At 48.5% G+C, this 19,598-nt stretch overlaps 1 protein-coding gene across 1 annotated transcript in view; it reads right to left on the bottom strand.

Annotated features, from left to right (window-relative positions):
• Positions 1 to 19,598, bottom strand: part of LOC139577180 (cotranscriptional regulator ARB2A homolog) — a 331,393-nt gene that overhangs the window by 272,151 nt on the left and 39,644 nt on the right. The window contains exons 7-9 of the mRNA XM_071404090.1: positions 14,127 to 14,169; positions 13,496 to 13,569; positions 12,517 to 12,591 (exon numbers count right to left, since the gene is read on the bottom strand). Of these exons, the coding sequence (XP_071260191.1) occupies positions 12,517 to 12,591; positions 13,496 to 13,569; positions 14,127 to 14,169 (192 nt within the window). The remainder of the gene's footprint in view (positions 1 to 12,516; positions 12,592 to 13,495; positions 13,570 to 14,126; positions 14,170 to 19,598) is intronic.

Genomic DNA, 19,598 nt, shown 5'->3' with positions numbered 1-19,598 from the left:
GTTGGCGTCACACAGATAAGTGTGTTTTGATTAGGGAAGGTGGAGAGGGCCGGTTGCCCTCAGCTTCACCCAGTCAGGGGGAGGAGAGTATCTGGGGTCTGATTAACCAGCTCAATCAGTTCATTTTCCCACAATCCCCGGCTGCCAGAACAGATCCCATTGGACAATGAGGCCGAGCATAAGTGTGTCTTCAAAGGAGGGTGGAGAGGAATGAAGAGTGGGGTTTCACCGCTGACACGTACATGGTGTGAATTCCCCCCTCTGCCGGCAGTACGGCAGTGTGTGGTGTGTGTTTGCGAGCGTGCGTGTGTGTGTGGTGTGTGTTTGCGAGCGTGCGTGTGTGTGTGGTGTGTGTTTGCGAGCGTGCGTGTGTGTGTGGTGTGTGTTTGCGAGCGTGCGTGTGTGTGTGGTGTGTGTTTGCGAGCGTGCGTGTGTGTGTGGTGTGTGTTTGCGAGTGTGCGTGTGTGGTGTGTTGAATGGCTAAGGGCTCCTCCCTTTGTCTCCATCAGAGTGTTGACTGCAGGGCTCAGACTGGCCAGATCCTCTGCATCACCTAGTGCACATAGGAAAGGCCAAAAGGGGTAACACAGGCAGATGTGGGGGAATTTTTAAGTGGGGTGAAATGAATTATTTCTCTCCCGCCATGCACATCTGCACTGAATTGCTGTTGTAGGCTAAATAAATAAATAATAGTTGTAAAACAGTTTATTATAGCCTAACCCTATTCTGTCCCTGTCATGGCCGCCCAAGGAGAGGAGAACATCTAAGCCCCTAGATGAGTTCTACCTACACGTTAGCCTTAGCTCTTCTCAGACAGTACACACTCTGCTGTTCAATATCCTGTACACACTACAGCAGCACTCTGTGACTGTACAGCTCCAACAGAGGAGAGCAGCCTTCCAGACAAGTGGCCAGACAGGAAGGAGGGAAAATGAGAGGGGAGTGGATGAGGAGGAAAGGAAAGGATGAGTTTGCAGTGTGAAGAGGTTCTACTTCATCTCCTTGCAGTCTGTGTGATACGTCAGCCCACCTGAGATCAGAAGAGACTGAGATAAACATCTACTTGTAAAGTCTAGCGATAGCAGAGCACTGTCTGCCTGTCTTCATCCGGAGGACCAACAGCAGCGGCTACTACTAACTAGGCCTCCAGCTCAGAATGGAAAGACTTCCTGTAAATGCCATGATGGGTATGTGTCAAGGCGTAAGGATTCGGCTCTTTGTTTTACCATGATGAATGGACACGGCTACACACTCAGCTTTCTCTATATCTCGCCTGTCAATTTGCGTCAGAGGAAAGCAACTCTCCCGGCAAATGTAATAATAACCATTCGTACTGTAACACACACACACACACACACACACACACACACACACACACACACACACACACACACACACACACACACACACACACACACACACACACACACACACACACACACACACACACACACACACACACACACACACACACACAAACAAACATACGCTTCCCACACATTTCTGATCCAGTCGCGCCAGGAAAGGGACTTAGCCGCCAGCCTCAGCCGTGCAAGTTTTTATGACATTTAGAAGGAGAGCGAGAGAGAGAGAGTCAATTTGAACAGCGGGCCAATGAAATTAGGCAGGTAGGCTAGGCCAGGTTGACAAATGAGCAGTGATACAAGGCAAGAAATAAGTGTGGCGAGTGGGGCTTCAGGCGCGCTAAACACAGACCTGCCGTACACAGGGGGACATGGAGAAGAAATGAGAATCTGAATTACACTTCACACCACATTGGCATCACAGCCAATGCTGCAACTCCACCTGGGTTTACACATTATGAATGTGAGTCTTTGGAGGAATGTGCCAGCCAAAAACAGGTTTCTTTATTGGGGAGACAGCTAACAAAACAATAGGATACCTCTTCTGTTGTAGAGAGAAGTGAGTGAAATAGGAGAGTTGAGGTGTTCCGAAAGCTTCCCCAGCCCCTTAGACTTGGTTGACTCCTAAAGGCCTTTTATCAATACCTTATATCATAACAACAACATACTGCGTCCAACACCCCCGCCCCTACCCTGCCCCTATCCCAAAACCCTGGGTGTCACTGGGGAACACACTCCTGAAGGGGTGCAGAGCTGGAATGCCTTGCAAGAATCTCCAAGAAAGAGGGGGCGAGAGAGAATACAAGACAACTTTGTAGACACAAGCATAACCAACCAGATCTGAGAGAGAGAGGGGAGAGAGAGGAGAGAGGAGGAGAGAGGGGAGAAGGGAGAGGAGAGAGGGGAGAAGGGAGAAGAGAGAGAGAGAGAGAGAGAGAGAGAGAGAGGGTCTGCTATACAAATTGATGGAAAATGGTGTTGGGGGTAAAACATACGACATTATAAAATCCATGTACACAAACAACAAGTGTGCGGTTAAAATTGGCAAAAAACACACACATTTCTTCTCACAGGGTCGTGGGGTGAGACAGGGACGCAGCTTAAGCCCCACCCTCTTCAACATATATATCAACGAATTGGCGCGGGCACTAGAACAGTCTGCAGCACCCGGTCTCACCCTACTAGAATCCGAAGTCAAATGTCTACTGTTTGCTGATGATCTGGTGCTTCTGTCACCAACCAAGGAGGGCCTACAACAGCACCTAGATCTTCTGCACAGATTCTGTCAGACCTGGGCCCTGACAGTAAATCTCAGTAAGACCAAAATAATGGTGTTCCAAAAAAGGTCCAGTCGCCAGGACCACAAATTCCATCTAGACACCGTTGCCCTAGAGCACACAAAAAACTATACATACCTCAGCCTAAACATCAGCACCACAGGTAGCTTCCACAGAGCTGTGAACGATCTGAGAGACAAGGCAAGAAGGGCATTCTATGCCATCAAAAGGAACATAAATTTCAACATACCAATTAGGATCTGGCTAAAAATACTTGAATCAGTCATAGAGCCCATTGCCCTTTATGGTTGTGAGGTCTGGGGTCCGCTCACCAACCAAGATTTCACAAAATGGGACAAACACCAAATTGAGACTCTGCATGCAGAATTCTGCAAAAATATCCTCCGTGTACAACGTAGAACACCAAATAATGCATGCAGAGCAGAATTAGGCCGATACCCACTAATTATCAAAATCCAGAAAAGAGCCGTTAAATTCTACAACCACCTAAAAGGAAGCGATTCCCAAACCTTCCATAACAAAGCCATCACCTACAGAGAGATGAACCTGGAGAAGAGTCCCCTAAGCAAGCTGGTCCTAGGGCTCTGTTCACAAACACAAACACACCCCACAGAGCCCCAGGACAACAGCACAATTAGACCCAACCAAATCATGAGAAAACAAAAAGATAATTACTTGACACATTGGAAAGAATTAACAAAAAACAGAGCAAACTAGAATGCTATTTGGCCCTAAACAGAGAGTACACAGTGGCAGAATACCTGACCACTGTGACTGACCCAAACTTAAGGAAAGCTTTGACTATGTACAGACTCAGTGAGCATAGCCTTGCTATTGAGAAAGGCCGCCGTAGGCAGACATGGCTCTCAAGAGAAGACAGGTTATGTGCTCACTGCCCACAAAATGAGGTGGAAACTGAGCTGCACTTCCTAACCTCCTGCCCAATGTATGACCATATTAGAGAGACATATTTCCCTCAGATTACACAGATCCACAAAGAATTTGAAAACAAATCCAATTTTGATAAACTCCCATATCTACTGGGTGAAATTCCACAGTGTGCCATCACAGCAGCAAGATTTGTGACCTGTTGCCACAAGAAAAGGGCAACCAGTGAAGAACAAACACCATTGTAAATACAACCCATATTTATGCTTATTTATTTTAACTTGTGTGCTTTAACCATTTGTACATTGTTACAACACTGTATATATATAATCTGACATTTGTAATGTCTTTCTTGTTTTGAAACTTCTGTATGTGTAATGTTTACTGTTAATTTGTATTGTTTATTTCACTTTTGTGTATTATCTACCTCACTTGCTTTGGCAATGTTAACACATGTTTCCCATGCCAATAAAGCCCCTTGAATTGAATTGAATTGAGAGAGAGAGCGAGAGAGAGAGAGAGAGAGAGAGAGAGAGAGAGAGAGAGAGAGAGAGAGAGAGAGAGAGAGAGAGAGGACAGAGATAAAGACATAGCAGGAGAGAGAGAGACAGAAGAGAAGAGAGATGCATGCATAGAAATAGGTTATAAGCCTACATCTTCTCACAATAACAGTTTTATAATGATGACATATTCACAGAAATCATAAAGCAACAAAGACATACAACACAGAATTATAATCACACACACACAGGCACCCACAACACAGCCTATGCTTGGTGTAAAATGTTGCCCCTCTAAAAAGCCACGGCCAACCTACAGTACAGGACAGCTTTGTTGACGCAACCCTAACCAACCAGGTTGCCATAGGTAACAACGCCCTAACACAACCAGGTTACCATAGGTAACAACGCCCTAACATAACCCTAACTAACCAGGTTACCATAGGTAACAACACCCGAACACAACCCAAACTAACCAGGTTACCATAGGTAACAACGCCCTAACACAACCCTAACTAACCAGGTTACCATAGGTAACAACGCCCTAACACAACCCTAACTACATTTACATTTTTAAGTCATTTAGCAGACGCTCTTATCCAGAGCGACTTACAAATTGGTGCATTCACCTTATGATATCCAGTGGAACAACCACTTTACAATAGTGCATCTAACTCTTTTAAGGGGGGGGGGGTTAGAAGGATTACTTTATCCTATCCTAGGTATTCCTTAAAGAGGTGGGGTTTCAGGTGTCTCCGGAAGGTGGTGATTGACTCCGCTGACCTGGCGTCGTGAGGGAGTTTGTTCCACCATTGGGGTGCCAGAGCAGCGAACAGTTTTGACTGGGCTGAGCGGGAACTGTACTTCCTCAGAGGTAGGGAGGCGAGCAGGCCAGAGGTGGATGAACGCAGTGCCCTTGTTTGGGTGTAGGGCCTGATCAGAGCCTGAAGGTACGGAGGTGCCGTTCCCCTCACAGCTCCGTAGGCAAGCACCATGGTCTTGTAGCGGATGCGAGCTTCAACTGGAAGCCAGTGGAGAGAGCGGAGGAGCGGGGTGACGTGAGAGAACTTGGGAAAGTTGAACACCAGACGGGCTGCGGCGTTCTGTATGAGTTGTAGGGGTTTAATGGCACAGGCAGGGAGCCCAGCCAACAGCGAGTTGCAGTAATCCAGACGGGAGATGACAAGTGCCTGGATTAGGACCTGCGCCGCTTCCTGCGTGAGGCAGGGTCGTACTCTGCGAATGTTGTAGAGCATGAACCTACAGGAACGGGTCACCGCCTTGATGTTAGTTGAGAACGACAGGGTGTTGTCCAGGATCACGCCAAGGTTCTTAGCACTCTGGGAGGAGGACACAATGGAGTTGTCAACCGTGATGGCGAGATCATGGAACGGGCAGTCCTTCCCCGGGAGGAAGAGCAGCTCCGTCTTGCCGAGGTTCAGCTTGAGGTGGTGATCCGTCATCCACACTGATATGTCTGCCAGACATGCAGAGATGCGATTCACCACCTGGTTATCAGAGGGGGGAAAGGAGAAGATTAATTGTGTGTCGTCTGCATAGCAATGATAGGAGAGACCATGTGAGGATATGACAGAGCCAAGTGACTTGGTGTATAGCGAGAATAGGAGAGGGCCTAGAACAGAGCCCTGGGGGACACCAGTGGTGAGAGCACGTGGTGCGGAGACAGATTCTCGCCACGCCACCTGGTAGGAGCGACCTGTCAGGTAGGACGCAATCCAAGCGTGGGCCGCGCCGGAGATGCCCAGCTCGGAGAGGGTGGAGAGGAGGATCTGATGGTTCACAGTATCAAAGGCAGCCGATAGGTCTAGAAGGATGAGAGCAGAGGAGAGAGAGTTAGCTTTAGCAGTGCGGAGCGCCTCCGTGACACAGAGAAGAGCAGTCTCAGTTGAATGACTAGTCTTGAAACCTGACTGATTTGGATCAAGGTCATTCTGAGAGAGATAGCAGGAGAGCTGGCCAAGGACGGCACGTTCAAGAGTTTTGGAGAGAAAAGAAAGAAGGGATACTGGTCTGTAGTTGTTGACATCGGAGGGATCGAGTGTAGGTTTTTTCAGAAGGGGTGCAACTCTCGCTCTCTTGAAGACGGAAGGGACGTAGCCAGCGGTCAAGGATGAGTTGATGAGCGAGGTGAGGTAAGGGAGAAGGTCTCCGGAAATGGTCTGGAGAAGAGAGGAGGGGATAGGGTCAAGCGGGCAGGTTGTTGGGCGGCCGGCCGTCACAAGACGCGAGATTTCATCTGGAGAGAGAGGGGAGAAAGAGGTCAAAGCACAGGGTAGGGCAGTGTGAGCAGAACCAGCGGTGTCGTTTGACTTAGCAAACGAGGATCGGATGTCGTCGACCTTCTTTTCAAAATGGTTGACGAAGTCATCAGCAGAGAGGGAGGAGGGGGGAGGAGGGGGAGGAGGATTCAGGAGGGAGGAGAAGGTGGCAAAGAGCTTCCTAGGGTTAGAGGCAGATGCTTGGAATTTAGAGTGGTAGAAATTGGCTTTAGCAGCAGAGACAGAAGAGGAGAATGTAGAGAGGAGGGAGTGAAAGGATGCCAGGTCCGCAGGGAGGCGAGTTTTCCTCCATTTCCGCTCGGCTGCCCGGAGCCCTGTTCTGTGAGCTCGCAATGAGTCGTCGAGCCACGGAGCAGGAGGGGAGGACCGAGCCGGCCTGGAGGATAGGGGACATAGAGAGTCAAAGGATGCAGAAAGGGAGGAGAGGAGGGTTGAGGAGGCAGAATCAGGAGATAGGTTGGAGAAGGTTTGAGCAGAGGGAAGAGATGATAGGATGGAAGAGGAGAGAGTAGCGGGGGAGAGAGAGCGAAGGTTGGGACGGCGCGATACCATCCGAGTAGGGGCAGTGTGGGAAGTGTTGGATGAGAGCGAGAGGGAAAAGGATACAAGGTAGTGGTCGGAGACTTGGAGGGGAGTTGCAATGAGATTAGTGGAAGAACAGCATCTAGTAAAGATGAGGTCAAGCGTATTGCCTGCCTTGTGAGTAGGGGGGGAAGGTGAGAGGGTGAGGTCAAAAGAGGAGAGGAGTGGAAAGAAGGAGGCAGAGAGGAATGAGTCAAAGGTAGACGTGGGGAGGTTAAAGTCACCCAGAACTGTGAGAGGTGAGCCATCCTCAGGAAAGGAACTTATCAGGGCGTCAAGCTCATTGATGAACTCTCCAAGGGAACCTGGAGGGCGATAAATGATAAGGATGTTAAGCTTGAAAGGGCTGGTAACTGTGACAGCATGGAATTCAAAGGAGGCGATAGACAGATGGGTCAGGGGAGAAAGAGAGAATGTCCACTTGGGAGAGATGAGGATCCCAGTGCCACCACCCCGCTGACCAGAAGCTCTCGGGGTGTGCGAGAACACGTGGGCAGACGAGGAGAGAGCAGTAGGAGTAGCAGTGTTATCAGTGGTAATCCATGTTTCCGTCAGTGCCAAGAAGTCGAGGGACTGGAGGGAAGCATAGGCTGAGATGAACTCTGCCTTGTTGGCCGCAGATCGGCAGTTCCAGAGGCTGCCTGAGACCTGGAACTCCACGTGGGTCGTGCGCGCTGGGACCACCAGGTTAGAGTAGCAGCGGCCAAGCGGTGTGAAGCGTTTGTATGGTCTGTGCAGAGAGGAGAGAACAGGGATAGACAGACACATAGTTGACAGGCTACAGAAGAGGCTACGCTAATGCAAAGGAGATTGGAATGACAAGTGGACTACACGTCTCGAATGTTCAGAAAGTTAAGCTTACGTTGCAAAAAATCTTATTGACTAAAATGATATAGTACTGCTGGCTGGTGAAATAGGCTAGCTAGCAGTGGCTGCGTTGTTGACTTTGTTTGAAAGTGTAGCTGGCTAGGTAACCTCTAACTGGCTAGGTAACCTCGACAATTACTCTAGACTACACAATTATCTTGGATACAAAGACGGCTATGTAGCCAGCTAAGATCAAACAAATCAAACTGTTGTACTGTAATGAAATGAAATGTAATACTACCTGTAATACTACCTGTGGAGCAAAGCGGAATGCAACTACTCGCTACAAACCAAACCGGAAGTGCGTATCGTAGAGGGAGAGGCAATAGAAGTGTTGTTTCTTGTATTATTGTCTTTTGTGTCTTTAGAGGACTGCTTCACCTTAATGTCCCCTTTCCCTTTTCTTCTGTCCTTATTTTGTCCCACTTTGTCCCTTCTTTGTCCCTTCTTCTCTTCTGCCAACTAGACACTCCTTGTTAGCTAGCTAGCTTCTTTCAGGAATGTCCCTAGCAACTGCCTAGCAACAGGTAAACAACTTAGCTAGCTAAGAAAACGGTATAATTTTATGAAAAATTGTTACTTTTTCAAAAGCCTTTCTTCTTTGTTTGCTGTTTGTTTGGTCTCCTATTCAGTTTGCAGTTTTCTTTTGATATTTTTTCGATGTACTTTACTCTAAAAAAAACATTTACATTTCAATATTTGTAGGAGCTCATCTTTTCAGCTGCTGCTGCTTAATTTGGAACTCCGGAACCACGCTAACTAACCAGGTTACCATAGATAACAGCGCCCTAACACAACCCAAACTAACCAGGTTACCATAGATAACAACGCCCTAACACAACCAGGTTACCATAGGTAACAACGCCCTAACACAACCCAAACTAACCAGGTTACCATAGATAACAACGCCCTAACACAACCAGGTTACCATAGGTAACAACGCCCTAACACAACCAGGTTACCATAGGTAACAACGCCCAAACACAACCCTAACCAACCAGGTTACCATAGGTAACAACGCCCTACCACAACCCTAACCAACCAGGTTACCATAGGTAACAACGCCCTAACACAACCCTAACTAACCAGGTTACCATAGGTAACAACGCCCTAACACAACCCTATCCAACCAGGTTACCATAGGTAACAACGCCCTAACACAACCCTAACTAACCAGGTTACCATAGGTAACAACGCCCTAACATAACCCAAACTAACCAGGTTACCATAGGTAACAACGCCCTAACAGAACCAGGTTACCATAGCTAACAACGCCCTAACACAACCCTAACCAACCAGGTTACCATAGGTAACAGCGCCCTAACACAACCCTAACCAACCAGGTTACCATAGGTAACAACGCCCTAACACAACCCTAACCAACCAGGTTATCATAGGTAACAACACCCTAACACAACCCTAACCAACCAGGTTACCATAGGTAACAACGCCCTAACACAACCCTAACTAACCAGGTTACCATAGGTAACAACGCCCTAACACAACCCTAACTAACCAGGTTACCATAGGTAACAACGCCCTAACACAACCCTAACTAACCAGGTTACCATAGGTAACAACACCCTAACACAACCAGGTTACCATAGGTAACAACGCCCTAACACAACCCTAACCAACCAGGTTACCATAGGTAACAACACCCTAACACAACCAGGTTACCATAGGTAACAACGCCCTAACACAACCAGGTTACCATAGGTAACAACACCCTAACACAACCAGGTTACCATAGGTAACAACGCCCTAACACAACCAGGTTACCATAGGTAACAACGCCCTAACACAACCAGGTTACCATAGGTAACAACACCCTAACACAACCAGGTTACCAAAGGTAACAACGCCCTAACACAACCAGGTTACCATAGGTAGCAACGCCCTAACACAACCCTAACTAACCAGGTTACCATAGGTAACAACGCCCTAACACAACCCTAACCAACCAGGTTACCATAGGTAACAACGCCCTAACACAACCAGGTTACCATAGGTAACAACGCCCTAACACAACCCTAACCAACCAGGTCACCATAGGTAACAACGCCCTAACACAACCCTAACCAACCAGGTTACCATAGGTAACAACGCCCTAACACAACCATAACCAACCAGGTTAACATAGGTAACAACGCCCTAACACAACCCTAACCAACCAGGTTACCATAGGTAACAACGCCCTAACACAACCCTAACCAACCAGGTTACCATAGGTAACAACGCCCTAACACAAACCTAACCAACCAGGTTACCATAGGTAACAACGCCCTAACACAACCCTAACCAACCAGGTTACCATAGGTAACAACACCCTAACACAACCCTAACACAACCAGGTTACCATAGGTAACAACGCCCTAACACAACCCTAACCAACCAGGTTACCATAGGTAACAACGCCCTAACACAACCCTAACCAACCAGGTTACCATAGGTAACAACGCCCTAACATAACCCTAACTAACCAGGTTACCATAGGTAACAACACCCGAACACAACCCAAACTAACCAGGTTACCATAGGTAACAACGCCCTAACACAACCCTAACTAACCAGGTTACCATAGGTAACAACGCCCTAACACAACCCTAACTAACCAGGTTACCATAGATAACAGCGCCCTAACACAACCCAAACTAACCAGGTTACCATAGGTAACACTGCCCTAACACAACCCTAACTAACCAGGTTACCATAGGTAACAACACCCTAACACAACCAGGTTACCATAGGTAACAACGCCCTAACACAACCCAAACTAACCAGGTTACCATAGATAACAACGCCCTAACACAACCAGGTTACCATAGGTAACAACGCCCTAACACAACCAGGTTACCATAGGTAACAACGCCCAAACACAACCCTAACCAACCAGGTTACCATAGGTAACAACGCCCTACCACAACCCTAACCTACCAGGTTACCATAGGTAACAACGCCCTAACACAACCCTAACTAACCAGGTTACCATAGGTAACAACGCCCTAACACAACCCTATCCAACCAGGTTACCATAGGTAACAACGCCCTAACACAACCCTAACTAACCAGGTTACCATAGGTAACAACGCCCTAACACAACCCAAACTAACCAGGTTACCATAGGTAACAACGCCCTAACAGAACCAGGTTACCATAGCTAACAACGCCCTAACACAACCCTAACCAACCAGGTTACCATAAGTAACAGCGCCCTAACACAACCCTAACCAACCAGGTTACCATAGGTAACAATGCCCTAACACAACCCTAACCAACCAGGTTATCATAGGTAACAACACCCTAACACAACCCTAACCAACCAGGTTACCATAGGTAACAACGCCCTAACACAACCCTAACCAACCAGGTTATCATAGGTAACAACACCCTAACACAACCCTAACCAACCAGGTTACCATAGGTAACAACACCCTAACACAACCCTAACTAACCAGGTTACCATAGGTAACAACGCCCTAACACAACCCTAACTAACCAGGTTACCATAGGTAACAACGCCCTAACACAACCCTAACCAACCAGGTTACCATAGGTAACAACACCCTAACACAACCCTAACCAACCAGGTTACCATAGGTAACAACACCCTAACACAACCCTAACTAACCAGGTTACCATAGGTAACAACACCCTAACACAACCAGGTTACCATAGGTAACAACGCCCTAACACAACCCTAACCAACCAGGTTACCATAGGTAACAACACCCTAACACAACCAGGTTACCATAGGTAACAACGCCCTAACACAACCAGGTTACCATAGGTAACAACACCCTAACACAACCAGGTTACCATAGGTAACAACGCCCTAACACAACCAGGTTACCATAGGTAACAACGCCCTAACACAACCAGGTTACCATAGGTAACAACACCCTAACACAACCAGGTTACCATAGGTAACAACGCCCTAACACAACCAGGTTACCATAGGTAACAACGCCCTAACACAACCCTAACTAACCAGGTTACCATAGGTAACAACGCCCTAACACAACCCTAACCAACCAGGTTACCATAGGTAACAACGCCCTAACACAACCAGGTTACCATAGGTAACAACGCCCTAACACAACCCTAACCAACCAGGTCACCATAGGTAACAACGCCCTAACACAACCCTAACCAACCAGGTTACCATAGGTAACAACGCCCTAACACAACCATAACCAACCAGGTTAACATAGGTAACAACGCCCTAACACAACCCTAACCAACCAGGTTACCATAGGTAACAACGCCCTAACACAACCCTAACCAACCAGGTTACCATAGGTAACAACGCCCTAACACAACCCTAACCAACCAGGTTACCATAGGTAACAACGCCCTAACACAACCCTAACCAACCAGGTTACCATAGGTAACAACACCCTAACACAACCCTAACACAACCAGGTTACCATAGGTAACAACGCCCTAACACAACCCTAACCAACCAGGTTACCATAGGTAACAACGCCCTAACACAACCCTAACCAACCAGGTTACCATAGGTAACAACGCCCTAACACAACCCTAACCAACCAGGTTGCCATAGGTAACAACGCCCTAACACAACCATAACCAACCAGGCTATCATACATAAACAGAACCTGCAGAGCCATCCCATGGTGACCCCAACCACCCTGCCACCCTCACACCCCTCTAACCCTGGCTGGGTAGCCCCCGGGCGGTGTGGGGCCCCTACCTCCTTGGCGCGGTTGATGAAGGGGATCTGTGTCCCTGAGTTCAGGTCTTGGTTGATGATGAGGTGTCGTGCCCACTCCGTCCCCCTGGATGAGCACCAGCAGCTTGGCAGGGTTGGACCACTCCGTCCCCCTGGATGAGCACCAGCAGCTTGGCAGGGTTGGACATGGCATCAGCAGCTTGGCAGGGTTGGACATGGCATCAGCAGCTTGGCAGGGTTGGACATGGCATCAGCAGCTTGGCAGGGTTGGACATGGCATCAGCAGCTTGGCAGGGTTGGACATGGCATCAGCAGCTTGGCAGGGTTGGACATGGCATCAGCAGCTTGGCAGGGTTGGACATGGCATCAGCAGCTTGGCAGGGTTGGACATGGCATCAGCAGCTTGGCAGGGTTGGACATGGCATCAGCAGCTTGGCAGGGTTGGACATGGCACCAGCAGCTTGGCAGGGTTGGACATGGCATCAGCAGCTTGGCAGGGTTGGACCACTCCGTCCCCCTGGATAAGCATCAGCAGCTTGGCAGGGTTGGACATGGCACCAGCAGCTTGGCAGGGTTGGACATGGCACCAGCAGCTTGGCAGGGTTGGACATGGCACCAGCAGCTTGGCAGGGTTGGACATGGCATCAGCAGCTTGGCAGGGTTGGACATGGCACCAGCAGCTTGGCAGGGTTGGACATGGCATCAGCAGCTTGGCAGGGTTGGACATGGCACCAGCAGCTTGGCAGGGTTGGACATGGCACCAGCAGCTTGGCAGGGTTGGACATGGCATCAGCAGCTTGGCAGGGTTGGACATGGCATCAGCAGCTTGGCAGGGTTGGAGATGGCACCAGCAGCTTGGCAGGGTTGGACATGGCACCAGCAGCTTGGCAGGGTTGGACATGGCATCAGCAGCTTGGCAGGGTTGGACATGGCACCAGCAGCTTGGCAGGGTTGGACATGGCATCAGCAGCTTGGCAGGGTTGGACATGGCATCAGCAGCTTGGCAGGGTTGGACCACTCCGTCCCCCTGGATAAGCATCAGCAGCTTGGCAGGGTTGGACATGGCACCAGCAGCTTGGCAGGGTTGGACATGGCACCAGCAGCTTGGCAGGGTTGGACATGGCACCAGCAGCTTGGCAGGGTTGGACATGGCATCAGCAGCTTGGCAGGGTTGGACATGGCACCAGCAGCTTGGCAGGGTTGGACATGGCATCAGCAGCTTGGCAGGGTTGGACATGGCATCAGCAGCTTGGCAGGGTTGGACATGGCATCAGCAGCAGCAGCTTGGCAGGGTTGGACATGGCACCAGCAGCTTGGCAGGGTTGGACATGGCACCAGCAGCTTGGCAGGGTTGGACATGGCACCAGCAGCTTGGCAGGGTTGGACATGGCATCAGCAGCTTGGCAGGGTTGGACATGGCACCAGCAGCTTGGCAGGGTTGGACATGGCATCAGCAGCTTGGCAGGGTTGGACATGGCATCAGCAGCTTGGCAGGGTTGGACATGGCATCAGCAGCTTGGCAGGGTTGGACATGGCATCAGCAGCTTGGCAGGGTTGGACATGGCATCAGCAGCTTGGCAGGGTTGGACATGGCATCAGCAGCTTGGCAGGGTTGGACATGGCATCAGCACTCAGGTAGATGAAGCTCCTGGGCTCCTCCTCTGTCACATCCACCTAGTTACACCACACAGTATCGCCGTTTCATTGTAATATAAGTGTAATATAAAACTAAATATATGAAACTTATTTTGTTGAAGTACAGCCTTGCCCTGTTTGCACAGTTTTATTAGAGTCTGACATACTCCATAGTAACAAATAAGTATTGTGTGTGTGCGCATCTGCCTGCGCGTGTGTGTGTCCTTGACTGCCCTCCACCCCTTGGATGGATGTGGTCCCCAGTATGCCAGAGGCATCTCTAAGGAGACACACACTGTCCATAAAAACCATGGGTGGCAGCTAGAGGAACTTAATCCAAGCAGACAAAGAAAAGTGAGGGGGAGAGATCTCAGCCTTTCTTCTCCTTTTTTCTCTCGTTCCCTCCTTCTATACTTGGCCCTGGTTAATCTGTTTCAAATCTGTGGTCACAAGTTCAACTGGACGCAGGTGGACGGACCCACCACTACCACACACACACAAGAAGAACAGAGCAATATTCCATGGGAATTAAGAGATAAATAGGGCAAGCAGATAAAAGTTGAAAAGTGTGTAATGAAACTGGCTCCTGGGTTACCTTGGTGATTTATAGATATTGTTACTCCCTGCGCCAGGACAACACAGGTCCAAAAAATCCACTAGAAATAGAGCTAGAAAAATTATCCAAGCTAAAAATGAAAGGACAAACCCATTTTCCTTCAAAAGAAAGGCAACAGGGCCTCCAGGGTGGCGCAGTGGTCTAAGGCTGGAATGACTGGAATGAACTACAAACATCTCTGAAACTGGAAACACTTATCTCCCTCACTAGCATTAAGCACCAGCTGTCAGAGCAGCTCACAGATTACTGCACCTGTACATAGCCCATCTATAATTTAGCCCAAACAACTACCTCTCCCCCTACTGTATTTATTTATTTTGCTCCTTTGCACCCCATTATTTCTATATTTACTTTGCACATTCTTCCACTGCAAATCTACCATTCCAGTGTTTTACTTGCTATATTGTATTTACTTCGCCACCATGGCCTTTTTTTGCCTTTACCTCCCTTATCTCACCTCATTTGCTCACATTGTATATACTTATTTTTTCTACTGTATTATTGACTGTATGTTTGTTTTACTCCATGTGTAACTCTGTGTTGTTGTATGTGTCGAACTGCTTTGCTTTATCTTGGCCAGGTCGCAATTGTAAATGAGAACTTGTTCTCAACTTGCCTACCTGGTTAAATAAAGGTTAAATAAAATACATTAAAAAGGCACTGCATTGCAGCGCTAGCTGTGCCACCAGAGACTCTGGATTCGAGCCCAGGCTGTCGCAGCCGGCCGCGACCGGGAGGCCCATGGGGCGACGCACAATTGGCCTAGCGTCGTCCGGGTTAGGGAGGGTTTGGCCGGTAGGGATATCCTTGTCTCATCGCGCACTAGTGACTCCTGTGGCGGGCCGGGCGCATTGCACGCTGACCAGGTCGCTAAGGAACTTGTACACAGTGTAACCTTAACCCCCAGCCAACGGTTACATGGTTCAATGACATCAACAACTCTCTTTTCTTTTTCTTTTCTTTTTTTTCTTGCTTCTCGGCAGCTGAAAACATAAGGGTTTTTGTGGAGACGTTGTTTTTGTGGGAAGTGGATGAGAGAAGGATGAGAGAGGAGGAGACTTTCTGTCTGTTGTGTTTTGGCGTGTTTGTAGTGGAAGATAATGACCTCAGCTGTAAGAATCAGGGGTTGTGGGTATTGGGGTAATTACTGGGGTATTACTGGAGGTATTTATTAAACGTGCCCAGCCTGGCATGGAATGGCATGGCGGTGCTGTGGTGTAGTGGCCCACCCGGGCAGACGAGGACAGGGGTGAGTAGTGTGGTGTGGCTGAGGTCTGTGGCGTCAGATGGGGACGTGTCTGCTGTGACCACAGGGACAGCTGGAAAGTCCAAAGCTAGGCCCCTCTGTGTTTATGTTAGCTTTAGCTGGACTCTTTAGAGGCAGCCAGACCCACAGGAAACCAGCGCCAGGGGCACCATGGAGGCAGAGCGTGTCCAAGCCCTTGGCTTGATGACATAAACACGCATGCACACACACAAACACACAGTCAGAGAGATCGGGCCCTCACACTGTCACACGGCCCATATATTTCAACCTGGTTAGAAAGCCTGAATGCTCCATCAGTAAAAACTACTAAAACAACACCTGGTTCATACACCAAAACTACCAGTCTATTAGCCGGGTCCCAGATCTGTTTGTGCTATCATGTCAACTCCTTACCATGCAAAACATGACAGCACAAACCGATCTGGGACCAGGCTACCAGTCTATGACAGCAGGGACTGGGTCGGGGATAGTCAAGGGATACAATACTACACAACATACAGAGCAGGGGTTGGAACTGGTTCATGGAACAGAACTGTAAAATAATGAAATTTTTTCGAGGAACAGAATCAGAATCAGGAATGAAAGTGATCTATACTATTCCGGAACAGAACCGTTATTTTAAAAGCATGGGAACCGGTTAAAAACGGTATTTTACATCCAGGGCATTTTTTTCCAGTCCCACAAAAAACACAACAAGACACATTTGCAAAGCCTTCAAAATGTAAAGCTGAAAATCTTTGGCAGTACGTGTGTAGGCAACCTGCCCCTCCCCCTACGAAGCGTAGTCTGGTAGACTACTGACGTTACAAGCGTGATTCAGAAATTAGGGAGAGAGATTTTTAATTAGATACGAATGGATTATTCGTTTCAATGCTAGGTAAGGATACTATAGTCTGATTAATCAGGCTGTAATGCATAATCAATTGCTATATACAGCCTGAGACATTTGTGTGAACATTTTTGTAAATGTTCCTTACAAGCCAGTATGTAAGATAAAATTACATTTAAACTTACTCTACCGATTTTCTGTGTGGTTTGTCCTTCTACTATTCGAAATTTTAAAAAAAAATATCCACAGAGCAGCGTTATTATCACAACTTTCAGTACGCTGGTCTATATATTGGTTTGTACTTCCGGTTTTAATTTTCAATACTTATGCAATTCACCCGTGACAAACACCTGCACAATATGGCCGACCCTAATCGAACCACAGACCGAACGGCAAACACTTCCAGCTGACTGCGAGAAAACGCGATTCCGTTGACTACGTTTGGTTACGTTTGGCTATTGTTTACATATTGTGCATCACATGCAATGAGCCACGAGACTGACAGAACCTACCGGCGCCACGAAAAGTCGGGTAAACAACACTTTCCTGTGGATACCCTATCTCCACATCCTACCTCCAAAAGTACAACCGGTAAAGTATCTTCAAATGGCAATTTATTCAACATTCTGGCTTGTAGAGACTAGTGTGTCTTTTTAACAGCTACTTCTTTCAGACTGATAGCATTGAGTAACCATGGTAACAGGCTAATGTTTAGGCAAATGATACTATAGTGATCCCGTTGCATTGGATTTATAAACAACAAGTAAGATGTGTTTGTATTTTAATTCTGGTGCCGCTCTGCACACAGAAGGTTATTACTAGCTGGTCCAACGCAAAACCCACTCTCTGAAGTTCAAGGACATTCAAAGTTCCTTCATAGAAGACGCTCCTCCGTAGGTATAATTCTGTGGACCTAATTCAGATCATACATGTCATAACAAGATGCCCAGCGCATCAAGCCTTGTCCTCCACCTTCTCTCCCCATCCGCAAAATTTCAGTTGAATATTGTGCCCTATACTCGTCTGTCCACTCGTCTGTTTGGGGGTTTCAACCCCTACTAGTGTTAAACAAATACCTGAGCTTCTGTATTCAAAGCCCACAGTCTCCTCTAACTAAAGTCAGAAGGAAAAGGCTTATACCAGTCATGATAACCACATGCTCTGGAAACACGTTGCTAACCTGATTATGTGTCTGAAGAATCACATTATGGACAAATGATGCCATGATTAGGAGGGAGTAGCCAATCACAGGCCGGCGGACAAACCAAATGAGATGACCTGCTGGATGAGGAATGGTCTGAACACTAAAAGATATAGGCCGGCCCGAGTCAGCTAATTCACTGAAATGTCAGACTCCCTGATGAAGACTGAAATGATCGCGGGGCTCAAAATGCAGGTGTTTAATGACATCAATCAGCCTTGCAGGAAATGTAATTTGTGCTACATTATTTGTTCAGCACCTCAGGTGGCCAGAGAACTATCTGATATGGAAAAAGAGAAGGATGACGGAGGTGGGGGAGGTGGACTGAGAGAATGAACGTATGTGTGTGTGTGTGTACGCATATGTAGGCTATAGCATGTATGAAGCATAGTGAATATGTGCTGTTATGTGTGTGTATCTATGTATGTGTGTGTGAACTCGTCAGCCAACGGCTACACAGAGGTCTTTGATCAGGTTGACAGACAGGCCTAGGGTCAGGATAAAGGGGCTTGCTGATTGTAGTCAGATGAGGAAGCACAGCTCTGAGATCAGTATCACTCCAGGCCCAGACAGATACATATATAAATGAGACAGAGACAGAGAGAGAGAGAGAACCTTGGAGTCCACACACAAGCCCACAATAACAAACCCCACAGACGTAGCCACAAACCCCACAGACGTAGCCACAAACCCCACAGACGTAGCCACAAACCCCACACACGTAGCCACAAACCCCACAGACGTAGCCACAAACCCCACAGATGTAGCCACACACCCCACACACGTAGCCACAAACCCCACAGACGTAGCCACAAACCCCACAGACGTAGCCACAAACCCCACACACGTAGCCACAAACCCCACACACGTAGCCACAAACCCCACACACGTAGCCACAAACCCCACAGACGTAGCCACAAACCCCACAGACGTAGCCACAAACCCCACACACGTAGCCACAAACCCCACAGACGTAGCCACAAACCCCACACACGTAGCCACAAACCCCACACACGTAGCCACAAACCCCACACACGTAGCCATAAACCCCACAGACGGAGCCACAAACCCCACACACGTAGCCACAAACCCCACACACGTAGCCACAAACCCCACACACGTAGCCACAAACCCCACAGACGTAGCCACACACCCCACAGACGTAGCCACAAACCCCACACACGTAGCCATAAACCCCACAGACGGAGCCACAAACCCCACACACGTAGCCACAAACCCCACAGACGTAGCCACAAACCCCACACACGTAGCCACAAACCCCACACACGTAGCCACAAACCCCACACACGTAGCCACAAACCCCACAGACGTAGCCACAAACCCCACACGCGTAGCCACAAACCCCACACGCGTAGCCACAAACCCCACACGCGTAGCCACAAACCCCACACGTGTAGCCACAAACCCCACACGCGTAGCCACAAACCCCACACGCGTAGCCACAAACCCCACACGCGTAGCCACAAACCCCACACACGTAGCCATAAACCCCACAGACGGAGCCACAAACCCCACACACGTAGCCACAAACCCC

The sequence above is a fragment of the Salvelinus alpinus genome, chromosome 5 (assembly GCF_045679555.1).
Source record: "Salvelinus alpinus chromosome 5, SLU_Salpinus.1, whole genome shotgun sequence".
NCBI lineage: Eukaryota > Metazoa > Chordata > Actinopteri > Salmoniformes > Salmonidae > Salvelinus > Salvelinus alpinus.
Note: the sequence above shows the minus strand (reverse complement) of the source record. Positions and strands in the feature narration are given on the sequence as shown.